The sequence below is a fragment of the Panulirus ornatus genome, chromosome 12, assembly GCF_036320965.1.
Source record: "Panulirus ornatus isolate Po-2019 chromosome 12, ASM3632096v1, whole genome shotgun sequence".
Classification (NCBI taxonomy): Eukaryota; Metazoa; Arthropoda; class Malacostraca; order Decapoda; family Palinuridae; genus Panulirus; species Panulirus ornatus.
Genome location: NC_092235.1, coordinates 63,961,750 through 63,975,701, shown reverse-complemented (window position 1 = coordinate 63,975,701; position 13,952 = coordinate 63,961,750). Strand labels below are relative to the sequence as shown.

Sequence of the window (13,952 nt, the reverse complement as noted above, 5' to 3'; positions counted from 1 at the left end):
AGTTTGTTGAGTATTCCTGGTAAATTATATGGGAGGGTATTGATTGAGAGGGTGAAGGCATGTACAGAGCATCAGATTGGGGAAGAGCAGTGTGGTTTCAGAAGTGGTAGAGGATGTGTGGATCAGGTGTTTGCTTTGAAGAATGTATGTGAGAAATACTTAGAAAAGCAAATGGATTTGTCTGTAGCATTCATGGATCTGGAGAAGGCATATGATAGAGTTGACAGAGATGCTCTGTGGAAGGTATTAAGAATATATGGTGTGGGAGGCAAGTTGTTAAAAGCAGTGAAAAGTTTTTATCGAGGATGTAAGGCATGTGTACGTGTAGGAAGAGAGGAAAGTGATTGGTTCTCAGTTAATGTAGGTTTGCGGCAGGGGTGTGTGATGTCTCCATGGTTGTTTAATTTGTTTATGGATGGGGTTGTTAGGAAGGTGAATGCAAGAGTTTTGGAAAGAGGGGCAAGTATGAAGTCTGTTGTGAACGAGAGAGCTTGGGATATGAGTCAGTTGTTGTTCGCTGATGATACAGCGCTGGTGGCTGATTCATGTGAGAAACTGCAGAAGCTGATGACTGAGTTTGGTAAAGTGTGTGAAAGAAGAAAGTTAAGAGTAAATGTGAATAAGAGCAAGGTTATTAGGTACAGTAGGGTTGAGGGTCAAGTCAATTGGGAGGTAAGTTTGAATGGAGAAAAACTGGAGGAAGTAAAGTGTTTTAGATATCTGGGAGTGGATCTGGCAGCGGATGGAACCAAGGAAGCGGAAGTGGATCATAGGGTGGGGGAGGGGGCAAAAATTCTGGGAGCCTTGAAGAATGTGTGGAAGTCGAGAACATTATCTCGGAAAGCAAAAATAGGTATGTTTGAAGGAATAGTGGTTCCAACAATGTTGTATGGTTGCGAGGCGTGGGCTATGGATAGAGTTGTGCGCAGGAGGATGGATGTGCTGGAAATGAGATGTTTGAGGACAATGTGTGGTGTGAGGTGGTTTGATCGAGTAAGTAACGTAAGGGTAAGAGAGACGTGTGGAAATAAAAAGAGCGTGGTTGAGAGAGCAGAAGAGGGTGTTTTGAAATGGTTCGGGCACATGGAGAGAATGAGTGAGGAAAGATTGACCAAGAGGATATATGTGTCGGAGGTGGAGGGAACGAGAAGTGGGAGACCAAATTGGAGGTGGAGAGATGGAGTGAAAAAGATTTTGTGTGATCGGGGCCTGAACATGCAGGAGGGTGAAAGGAGGGCAAGGAATAGAGTGAATGGGATCGATGTGGTATACCGGGGTTGACGTGCTGTCAGTGGATTGAATCACGGCATGTGAAGCGTCTGGGGTAAACCATGGAAAGCTGTGTAGGTATGTATATTTGCGTGTGTGGACGTATGTATATACATGTGTATGGGGGTGGGTTGGGCCATTTCTTTCGTCTGTTTCCTTGCGCTACCTCGCAAACGCAGGAGACAGCGACAAAGCAAAAAAGAAAAAAAGAAAAAAAGATGTTTTGGAAGGAGGTAAATAATGTGTGTAAGACAAGGGAATCAATGGGAACTTCAGTGAAGGGGGCTAATGGAGAGGTAATAACAAGTAGTGGTGATGTGAGAAGGATATGGAGTCAGTATTCTGAAGATTTTTTGAATGTGTTTGATGACAGAGTGGCAGATATAGGGTGTTTTGGTCGAGGTGGTGTGCGAAGTGAGAGGGTTAGGGAGAATGATTTGGTAAAAAGAGAAGAGATAGTAAAAGCTTAACGGAAGATGAAAGCCAGCAAGGCAGCAGGTTTGGATGGTATTGCAGTGGAATTTATTAAAAAATGGGGTGACTGTATTGCTGACTGGTTGGTAAGGTTATTTAATGTATGTATGACTCATAGCAAGGTGCCAGAGGATTGGCGGAATGCTTGCATAATGCCATTGTACAGAGGCAAAGGGGATAAAAGTGAGTGATCAAATCACAGAGATATAAATTTGTTGAGTATTCCTGGGAAATTATATGGGAGGGTATTGATTGAGAGGGTGAAGGCATGTACAGAGCATCAGATTGGGGAAGAACAGTGTGGTTTCAGAAGTGGTAAAGTATGTGTGGATCAGGTGTTTGCTTTGAAGAATGTATGCGAGAAATACTTAGAAAAACAAATGGATTTGCATGTAGCATTTATGAATCTGGAGAAGGCATATGATAGAGTTGATAGAGATGCTCTGTGGAAGGTATTAAGAATATATGGTGTGGGAGGCAAGTTGCTAGAAGTAGTGAAAAGTTTTCATCGAGGATGTAAGGAATGTGTACGTGTAGGAAGAAAGTGATTGGTTCTCAGTGAATGTAGGTTTGCAGCAGGGGTGTGTGATGTCTCCATGGTTGTTTAATTTGTTTATGGATGGGGTTGTTAAGGAGGTGAATGCAAGAGTTTTGGAAAGGGGCAAGTACGCAGTCTGTCGTGGATGAGAGAGCTTGGGAAGTGAGTCAGTTGTTGTTCGCTGATGATACAGCACTGGTGGCTGATTAATGTGAGAAACTGCTGAAGCTGGTGACGGAGTTTGGTAAAGTGTGTGAAAGAAGAAAGCTGTGAGTAAATGTGAATAACAGCAAGGTTATTAGGTACAGTAGGGTTGAGGGACAAGTCAACTGGGAGGTAAGTTTGAATGGAGAAAAACTGGAGGAAGTTAAGTGTTTTAGATATCTGGGAGTGGATTTGGCAGAGGATGGAACCATGGAAGCGGAAGTAAATCATAGGGTGGGGGAGGGGGGCAAAAGTTCTGGGAACGTTGAAGAATGTGTGCAAGTCGAGAACATTATTTCGGAAAGCAAAAATGGGTATATTTGAAGGAATAGTGGTTCCAACAATATTATATGGTTGCAAGGCGTGGGCTATAGATCAAGTTGTGTGGAGGAGGGTGGATGTGTCGGAAATGGGATGTCTGAGGACAATATGTGGTGTGAGGTGGTTTGATAGAGTAAGTAATAATAGGGTAAGAGAGATGTGTGGTAATAAAAAGAGTGTGATTGAGAGAGCAGAAGAGGGTGTTTTGAAATGGTTTGGTCACATGGAGAGAATGAGTGAGGAAAGATTGACCAAGAAGATATATGTGTCGGAGGTGGAGGGAATGAGGAGAAGTGGAAGACCAAATTGTAGGTGGAAAGATGGAGTGAAAAAGATTTTGAGTGATCGGGGTCTGAACATGCAGGAGGGTGAAAAGTGTGCAAGGAATAGAGTGAATTGGAACGATGTGGTATACCGGGGTCGACGTGCTGTCAACGGATTGAACCAATGCATGTGAAGCGTCTGGGGTAAATCATAGAAAGTTTTGTGGGGCCTGGATGTGGAAAGGGAGCTGTGGTTTCGGTGCATTATCACATGACAGCTAGAGACTGAGTGTGAACGAAAGTGGCCTTTGTTGTCTTTTCCTAGTGCTACCTCGCACACATGAGGGGGGAGGGGGTTTTTATTTCATGTGTGGCGGAGTGGCAATGGGAATGAATAAAGGCAGCCGGTATGAATTATGTAAATGTGTATATATGTATATGTCTGTGTGTGTATATATATGTATACGTTGCGATGTATAGGTATGTATATTTGCGTGTGTGGATGTATATGTATATACATGTGTATGTGGGTGGGTTGGGCCATTCTTTCGTCTCCCAATAATAATAATAATAATAATTTTTTTTTTTTTTTATACTTTGTCGCTGTCTCCCGCGTTTGCGAGGTAGCGCAAGGAAACAGACGAAAGAAATGGCCCAACCCCCCCCATACACATGTATATACATACGTCCACACACGCAAACATACATACCTACACAGCTTTCCATGGTTTACCCCAGACGCTTCACATGCCTTGATTCAATCCACTGACAGCACGTCAACCCCGGTACACCACATCGCTCCAATTCACTCTATTCCTTGCCCTCCTTTCACCCTCCTGCATGTTCAGGCCCCGATCACACAAAATCTTTTTCACTCCATCTTTCCACCTCCAATTTGGTCTCCCTCTTCTCCTCGTTCCCTCCACCTCCGACACATATATCCTCTTGGTCAATCTTTCCTCACTCATTCTCTCCATGTGCCCAAACCACTTCAAAACACCCTCTTCTGCTCTCTCAACCACGCTCTTTTTATTTCCACACATCTCTCTTACCCTTACGTTACTCACTCGATCAAACCACCTCACACCACACATTGTCCTCAAACATCTCATTTCCAGCACATCCATCCTCCTGCGCACAACTCTATCCATAGCCCACGCCTCACAACCATACAACATTGTTGGAACCACTATTCCTTCAAACATACCCATTTTTGCTTTCCGAGATAATGTTCTCGACTTCCACACATTCTTCAAAGCCCCCAGAATTTTCGCCCCCTCCCCCACCCTATGATCCACTTCCACTTCCATGGTTCCATCCGCTGCCAGATCCACTCCCAGATATCTAAAACACTTCACTTCCTCCAGTTTTTCTCCATTCAAACTCACCTCCCAATTGACTTGACCCTCAACCCTACTGTACCTAATAACCTTGCTCTTATTCACATTTACTCTTAACTTTCTTCTTTCACACACTTTACCAAACTCAGTCACCAGCTTCTGCAGTTTCTCACATGAATCAGCCACCAGCGCTGTATCATCAGCAAACAACAACTGACTCACTTCCCAAGCTCTCTCATCCCCAACAGACTTCATACTTGCCCCTCTTTCCAAAACTCTTGCATTTACCTCCCTAACAACCCCATCCATAAACAAATTAAACAACCATGGAGACATCACACACCCCTGCCGCAAACCTACATTCACTGAGAACCAATCACTTTCCTCTCTTCCTACACGTACACATGCCTTACATCCTCGATAAAAACTTTTCACTGCTTCTAACAACTTGCCTCCCACACCATATATTCTTAATACCTTCCACAGAGCATCTCTATCAACTCTATCATATGCCTTCTCCAGATCCATAAATGCTACATACAAATCCATTTGCTTTTCTAAGTATTTCTCACATACATTCTTCAAAGCAAACACCTGATCCACACATCCTCTACCACTTCTGAAACCACACTGCTCTTCCCCAATCTGATGCTCTGTACATGCCTTCACCCTCTCAATCAATACCCTCCCATATAATTTACCAGGAATACTCAACAAACTTATACCTCTGTAATTTGAGCACTCACTCTTATCCCCTTTGCCTTTGTACAATGGCACTATGCACGCATTCCGCCAATCCTCAGGCACCTCACCATGAGTCATACATACATTAAATAACATTACCAACCAGTCAACAATACAGTCACCCCCTTTTTTAATAAATTCCACTGCAATACCATCCAAACCTGCTGCCTTGCCGGCTTTCATCTTCCGCAAAGCTTTCACTACCTCTTCTCTGTTTACCAAATCATTTTCCCCAACCCTCTCACTTTGCACACCACCTCGACCAAAACACCCTATATCTGCCACTCTATCATTAAACACATTCAACAAACCTTCAAAATACTCACTCCATCTCCTTCTCACATCACCACTACTTGTTATCACCTCCCCATTTGCGCCCTTCACTGAAGTTCCCATTTGCTCCCTTGTCTTACGCACTTTATTTACCTCCTTCCAGAACATCTTTTTATTCTCCCTAAAATTTAATGATACTCTCTCACCCCAACTCTCATTTGCCCTTTTTTTTACCTCTTGCACCTTTCTCTTGACCTCCTGTCTCTTTCTTTTATACATCTCCCACTCAATTGCATTTTTTCCCTGCAAAAATCGTCCAAATGCCTCTCTCTTCTCTTTCACTAATACTCTTACTTCTTCATCCCACCACTCACTACCCTTTCTAATCAACCCACCTCCCACTCTTCTCATGCCACAAGCATCTTTTGCGCAATCCATCACTGATTCCCTAAATACATCCCATTCCTCCCCCACTCCCCTCGCTTCCATTGTTCCCACCTTTTTCCATTCTGTACTCAGTCTCTCCCGGTACCTCCTCACACAGGTCTCCTTCTCAAGCTCACTTACTCTCACCACCCTCTTCACCCCAACATTCACTCTTCTTTTCTGAAAACCCATACAAATCTTCACCTTAGCCTCCACAAGATAATGATCAGACATCCCTCCAGTTGCACCTCTCAGCACATTAACATCCAAAAGTCTCTCTTTCGCACGCCTGTCAATTAACACGTAATCCAATAACGCTCTCTGGCCATCTCTCCTACTTACATAGGAACCCCATCCACAATATGATGCTTCCCCTCATCTGACCCTTGAATGCTACTTTGGTTGCTGTACTTGAGAAAAGACACAGGGAAAATAACAAGTACAACAACCAACCACTATGATGATTCCCAGTCCAAGAAAAGGGGAGCATGAATTCTACCCATATATCTCCTTGTGAGAGGCAACAAACAGGGGAAGGAAAGGAGGACTGGAAACCTTCCCTCTTGTATTATAATTCTTTAGAATTAGGAACTGAAGAAAGAGCCAAATGAGGAGTTGTCCTTGAAAGTGCAGGATGGGGTGTCTAATGATATGGCTGTAACCAGAACAAAAAGAAGAAAAGGAAGTCCGAGGTCAGTGAGAAGGAACAAAAGTGGGGTTGGCACTTCTGATGAGGAAGGAACTGTGAAACAGGGTTTATTCTCAAGGGACTCAAGCCATATCTGAACAGTTTATGTTTACTGTACCTTAACTACCTTCTCCCGCTATCCACCACCATTCATACGGGCCTTTAAACATCAAAACCACTAAACCATAGCCATATACTTTGTGTTAGCTCTCGTTTTTGTAATAACCTTTCTTTTTACGTGTATTTCTTTCGCTGTATAATGAGAAACAGAAAATCTGTGGTTAGTTCATTTTTCTGTAAATAGCCTTTCCTTTTACATGTATTTTATTTCATTGTATAATGAGAAACAAAATTTGTGGACCTTGTTTTTGTCGATATGATTCACAAACAGAAAATATTCAACCAAATAATCCCTATGTGGTCTAGCCCTGGAATTTTAGGAGGGTGCACAGGACTGGGGTTTATATGAAAAAAAACTTAGTTTTATCAATTAATAGTAAATATGAAAAAAAGCGACTAGTGGGGACGGGAGCGGGGGGCCAGAAATCCTCCCCTCCTTGTATTAACTTTCTAAAATGGGAAACAGAAGAAGGAGTCACGCGGGGAGTGCTCATCCTCCTCGAAGGCTCAGAGTGGGGTGCCTAAATGTGTGTGGATGTAACCAAGATGTGAAAAAAGGAGAGATAGGTAGTATGTTTGAGGAAAGGAACCTGGATGTTTTGGCTCTGAGTGAAACGAAGCTCAAGGGTAAAGGGGAAGAGTGGTTTGGGAATGTCTGGGGAGTAAAGTCAGGGGTTAGTGAGAGGACAAGAGCAAGGGAAGGAGTAGCAGTACTCCTGAAACAGGAGTTGTGGGAGTATGTGATAGAGTGTAAGAAAGTAAATTCTCGATTAATATGGGTAAAACTGAAAGTTGATGGAGAGAGGTGGGTGATTATTGGTGGATATGCACCTGGGCATGAGAAGAAAGATCAAGAGAGGCAAGTGTTTTGGGAGCAGCTGAATGAGTGTGTTAGTGGTTTTGATGCACGAGACCGGGTTATAGTGATGGGTGATTTGAATGCAAAGGTGAGTAATGTGGCAGTTGAGGGAATAATTGGTATACATGGGGTGTTCAGTGTTGTAAATGGAAATGGTGAAGAGCTTGTAGATTTATGTGCTGAAAAAGGACTGATGATTGGGAATACCTGGTTTAAAAAGCGAGATATACATAAGTATACTTATGTAAGTAGGAGAATAATAATAATAATAATAATAATAATAATAATAATAATAATAATAATAATAATAATAATCTTTTTTTTTTTTTTTTTTTGTCGCTGTCTCCCGCGTTTGCGAGGTAGCGCAAGGAAACAGACGAAAGAAATGGCCCAACCCACCCCCATACACATGCCTTGATTCAATCCACTGACAGCACGTCAACCCCGGTATACCACATCGATCCAATTCACTCTATTCTTTGCCCTCCTTTCACCCTCCTGCATGTTCAGGCCCCGATCACACAAAATCTTTTTCACTCCATCTTTCCACCTCCAATTTGGTCTCCCTCTTCTCCTCGTTCCCTCCACCTCCGACACATATATCCTCTTGGTAAATCTTTCCTCACTCATTCTCTCCATGTGACCAAACCATTTCAAAACACCCTCTTCTGCTCTCTCAACCACGCTCTTTTTATTTCCACACATCTCTCTTACCCTTACGTTACTTACTCGATCAAACCACCTCACACCACATATTGTCCTCAAACATCTCATTTCCTGCACATCCATCCTCCTGCGCACAACTCTATCCATAGTCCACGCCTCGCAACCATACAACATTGTTGGAACCACTATTCCTTCAAACATACCCATTTTTGCTTTCCGAGATAATGTTCTCGACTTCCACACATTATTGATAATAATATCAATAATAATAATCATAATAATACTTACTGCTAATACTGCCCGTCCATTTTTGACAATGTAGTAAAGGGAATTTTCATCCTCTGCCATTACTTCAGTGATAGGTTTACGACCTGGACGACCCCGTTTACGTGGTGGCTCCCCAACAATTTGGTCTCCTATCTTCTTAATGGTTGCTAGTTTGAAGAGAAAAAATAATTAATAAAAAAGTAAATGTGTATCCATCATTTTCCTAAATCCCTTCCCCTATTCTGTACATTATGATGGATGATTCTGAAATTTCTCAACTAACCAATGAATACCTAATAACAGCATCGAAGAATACAGTACCAAGATAGCAAACATGCCCTGAAGATTATGTATCCCTACAATTTACATGGAGGATTTAGGGTGAAAACCTGTTCCCCAAAATCAATTCCAATAGAACGTGCATGACTGTAAGAATCTGATCCATAACATGTACAGTATATCGAAAGGGAATCATATATTATACATATACTGGTAACACTATAAAGCAAATTAAACCTATAATTCCTCACTTTGGTTTCCTTTCCAACCCAGTGAATTTTACTTTTTCATGTGTACATAATGAATCTTACAATAAACTTCAAAAAATATCCATGTAACAATAAAAAAGTCCCTTCATGAGTAATGTAGATGTTTCAGTACAATATGTAACATAGTTCAGAAGTAAGGCCTGAGTAGTAAGTGAGCTGCTAATGTGCATGTTATATCCCTTACCCTACACCGAAACACTGATTACTATCATTGTTTTTCCTTGTTATAATCACTGTGATTCACTGACAGTTTTTCATGACATCAAAATTTTAAAGGTTTGTAATATCACCAGTCACACCAGTCACATGCAGCACTGTCAAGGTTATGAAGGTGCTGGCAACACTTTTGCAAGAAACAATATCTCCTGCCTCAACTTGGACAACTAGAGTGCTAGAAGAGTCAGAGTCCATAATATGATTCTCCACACAATCCAAAAAGCTATCTACATCAAATAATACAGGATCATCTTAGTCTGCAAAAGCTAGAAAAAAAACATTCACTCTCCTTCCTAGAAAACCCATGAAACGTGCTGTCATTGGCATGGCTGGAGGATGAATGACTGTGGAAAGAAATTTTCAAACACTGCTTCCTTGGTAACCACTCAGGCTTGTTGGTCAGCCTTAAAATTGAGGTATGAAACCCAATGCATACATTTACAGCTCACAATCTTGAGCACACTTCTAGTGATTTAATTGGGAGGAAAAAAATGCAGAGAAATTATCTTCAAAAATTTTAGTTACCATTCCATCACTCTCAGCAAGCTCACAATACTCACCAATTCTGCTACGGCCTCTTCCTCTCCCTCTCCCACGAATAGATATTGTTAGCCGTGGGATTGGTTCATAATTCTGTGGGGGCTGCTGATCATCATCATCATCCTCATCATGACCATCTACATCAGAATCTGCCTCATGATCCATATCTTCCTCTGGCTCCTCAGGTTCTGCCTCAGGTTCGGGATCAGGTTCAGTTTCCAAATGTGGCTAAAAATACAAAAAACAAAAAATTACAATCACTATTTTTGTTTGGCATTTCTGATATACCATTTACTCCAAACACAAATTTTACAAACTTTTTGAAGGTCCTTTAAAGGCTTACATAAACCTTATCAAACAAAAATCCTGAAACACTTTCTTCTATACCTAAACCCCAAACAGGAACATTTCAGCTTCAGACATTTCAGACATGCAACATTTGAGAATTAGCATTCATTAACAACTTGCAACATGTATGCTTCGCACTTGTGAGATATTTAGAAAAAATCTAATATCTTCTTTTTCCATATGCCATCAACATATTTCAAGGTATACCTCGACATCTTCACTCTTATATTATCCTAAATCAGCATCTCCACACCTACTGTGTATGGGATATCTACATAATCTCGATCATAATGCTTACAGACTGTTCACTTTAATGAAACCAAAAAAAAATACTACTCAATTCATATTCCAATAAACAGCAAAACAGGTGTTGCCAGACTGTGTCTGCTCAAGTTAACAATGCAAGTGAAAAGTCACCTCTGGCAAGGCTGTATCACTGGGAGTACAGTCTCATCAAAGAATTTCTCATTCCAAAGGAGTCTACATTTCCCTGCTACTGAAAGTAGCACAGCCTTAGGCTGCAAGAGCCTTTAGGGAGGTCTTGGTTAACACCAGAACTCTTTGGCAGAAATTAATTCAATGGTAAATGGTATTCATAAAAGAATAAGTGAATGGCAAAATACGCCTGTATCCCACCTGTTGGTGATCCACTTGCAAAAAAGAGATTGCAGCATTTAAAGCAAGCAAGCCAACTTTAGTCTGTGGTATGATACGATAAAAGAACTGACTGACTGTGAGAAATGAACGTTCTCCCCTTTCCTCAGCAATGAGAAAGCAGTACACCAAATTAACAACTACTCTGCCAATATTTGCCAATGATTACTACAACTCAACATTAACTCCTTCCCATCATATCTACCCACCCCAACATCCCAAAACAGAGTAGGGAAATATCAAGTAGCCAAGCACCTTCAGCACCTGAAAACTAAACACTCAACCACACCAATAGACTTCCCCGTGAATCTATACAAGGAATTCTCCGATGAATTAGCTACGTTGCTAATTGCCATAATGTTTCATTTAAACAATCTAAATGCCTCATTGCTTGTACGGCAACATATGCCACTCCACTAACTAAGTCTACTAACCCAGAGTCTAACCCAAAGTCTCTTAATGGCTTATGACTATTACAATCACTTCAATCCCCAGTCTAATCTGTGAAAGCTTTGTGTTTGACTACGCTGATGCTAACATAGCCGATTCACTAGACCCTCAGAAGTTTGGAAACATGAAGTCTTCCTCCAACACTCACTACTGTGTCAGCTGCCTTTTTTTTTTTTTTAAGTTGAAGGCCCTAGTCATGGCAAAAGTCCTTATCAAGTTGAGCCCTAATTCAAGTATAGGGAGAAATATGAAATGGAAAAAGAAAAGACAAGGGAAAGTGTTTAAAGTTTTTTTGAGAGAGTGAAAAACCTGTGGCATTTTCTGTGGTCCAGTGATGGCCAGGCCCCAAGGTTTCCGGATTAAAGGGGTATAACCTGTAGGTAATTGCAAATACCCAACCTTCCTGAGACACTGAGAAAATAAAAGACAAAACAAAATATCTGTGGATCAAAAGGAGACTCTTCATAAGAAACTGACGTTTAGTACCTGAGGCGTGCTTTGTTGCTGATACTGTGGAGTCTGTTGTGGTGGTTGGTTAAAATGGTGCTGGTATGTGCTTTGCTGCTGCTGCTGCTGCTGCTGCTGCTGCTGCTGCTGCTGTTGTTGTTGTTGTTGTTGTTGTTGCTGCTGCTGTTGCTGACTCTGTTGTTGTTGTTGTTGTTGTTGTTGTTGTTGTTGTTGTTGTTGTTGCTGCTGCTGTTGTTGTTGCTGTTGTTGTTGTTGCTGCTGCTGCTGGAAGGCATGCTGCTGCTGGTCATATTCCTGGTGAGCATATAGTTGATGCTGTTGTGGCGTTGGAGGAGGCTGTTGATGATGAGGCTGCTGGTCATACGAAGGTTGGTTGTACCCCATCTGATAATCAGGGCTGAAAAACAAACATGAATCTAAACTTTCCCAATATGCATAACAAGTGCACCAGATAATTCTATATCCTACATATGCCATCTAAAAAATAACAATAAAATAAATATATACATATTCAGAAACAACTTGGGTGAAAAATGGCAAAAGATGAGAGTAAATGAAATGAGGGAAGTGGAAAAGGTATAGTATGCATTTAGGGAAGCACTGTTTACAAGTGCATGAGACATTTGTAACATACAGACAGTGGAAGATGCACATGTGAGAAATGGTTGTGAATGGTGGGATAAGGAAGTAGTTGTTAGTGAGAGGAAAAAGATATGTACCGGCATTGACTAATGGAAAGAAGTGTAGGCAATCTGGAAATATACAAGAGGAACCAGCAAGAGGTCATGAGGAGGGTGCAGGGGCTGAAAATGAAGGCAAATGAAACCTGGGGTTACAGAGTATAAGCAAACTTCAGAAATAACAATTAACCTAATAATCTTTTTTTTTTTTAATTAACATCCACTCTCAACTTCCCTCTTTCACACAATCTTCCAAACCTGGTCACCATCTTCAGCAGTTTCTCATTCAAATCTGCCACCAGTACTGTGCCATCATCAAATAACAAATAACTCACTTCCCATGCCCTTCTTATCCCCTAGACTGCAATCTCGCCCCTATCTCCAAGACTCTTGTATTCATCTCTATTACCACCCCATCCACAAACAAATTAAACAGCTACAATGACAAAGAACACCCTGCCACAAACCAGCCTTCATTGTGACCACTCACTCTCCCCTCTTCCTACTCATAGACATGCCTTGTACCCTCGATGAAAAGTTCTTACTGCTTCTCCTACCAGCTTTCCTCTTAAGACCTTCTGCAATGCATCTTTATCAACCCAATCATATGCCTTCCCCAGATCCTTAAAAGTATTTTCCACACACATTCATTAAAGCAAATAGCTTTAATAGTAAACAGATAAAAAAGGAAAATGTGATCTATGAGATTGCAACATAATGGGAAACGCTGCCACATACCAAAACAAAGGAGGACTGTGTAAATGACATGTCACTTTACAACTTCAAACATGTACCAGACATATACTAGTGAGAAGAGAGTGCAAAAGGTTTAGGTTAGAACTAAAATGACAAGCACTTTAAAGGTGAAAAAGGATTGCAGAACAAAAGGATCCACAAATCATCCTGAAAAAGAAAACCTATCAATACTATCCTGTGGTTTCTCCAGATCCATAGATGCCACATATAAATCCTCTTTCTCTATTTCTCAAGCACATTCTTGAAAGCAAACACCTGACCCAAAAATCCTCCACCACTCCAGAAACCACATTGTTCTTCCCCAATCTGATGTTCTGTGCATGCCACCACCCTCTTAATCACCAATGTCCCACACAATTTATCAGGTACAGTCAACAAACTTAACCTTGAAATCCTCCCCTCCTGTTTGTAATTTTCCAAAAGAGGGAACAGAGAACAGAGCCAAGTGAGAATATTCTCTTAAAGGCTCAGTCCTCTGTTCTTAAGGCTATCTTGCTAACATGGGAAATGGCGAATATGTATGTATTCACCATTTTACGTGTTAAGAACATCTCTAAATGGTCCTATAGCCCAAAAATGTGTTACTTTCAGGAGCAGGGAAATGTAGCCTCCTTTGGTGTAAGAAATTTTTTCATGATACAATCTTGCCAAAGGTGACTTTTAACTGGTGGAATTTCCTCTTGCAGGTGGGACCCAGCAACAGTTATATATAAATTTGAATCTAAAGAGTTTAATTCCTAACTGGAATAAAGATAACTTTGTATCTAAATGAAAGACAAAGATCTACTTTTACAATAATCCTTCACTGCAATAAAGCCAACTCTTTATTTACATGAAATA

The 13,952-nt window shown here is 41.2% G+C and overlaps 1 protein-coding gene across 4 annotated transcripts in view; it reads right to left on the bottom strand.

Moving 5' to 3' along the window:
* Positions 1–13,952, bottom strand: part of SA1 (stromal antigen) — a 171,269-nt gene that overhangs the window by 125,422 nt on the left and 31,895 nt on the right. For all 4 annotated transcript variants that reach the window (XM_071668063.1, XM_071668065.1, XM_071668064.1 and 1 more), the window contains 3 exons: positions 11,695–12,073; positions 9,777–9,984; positions 8,474–8,619 (listed from right to left, as the gene is read on the bottom strand). In XM_071668063.1, the coding sequence (XP_071524164.1) occupies positions 8,474–8,619; positions 9,777–9,984; positions 11,695–12,073 (733 nt within the window). The remainder of the gene's footprint in view (positions 1–8,473; positions 8,620–9,776; positions 9,985–11,694; positions 12,074–13,952) is intronic.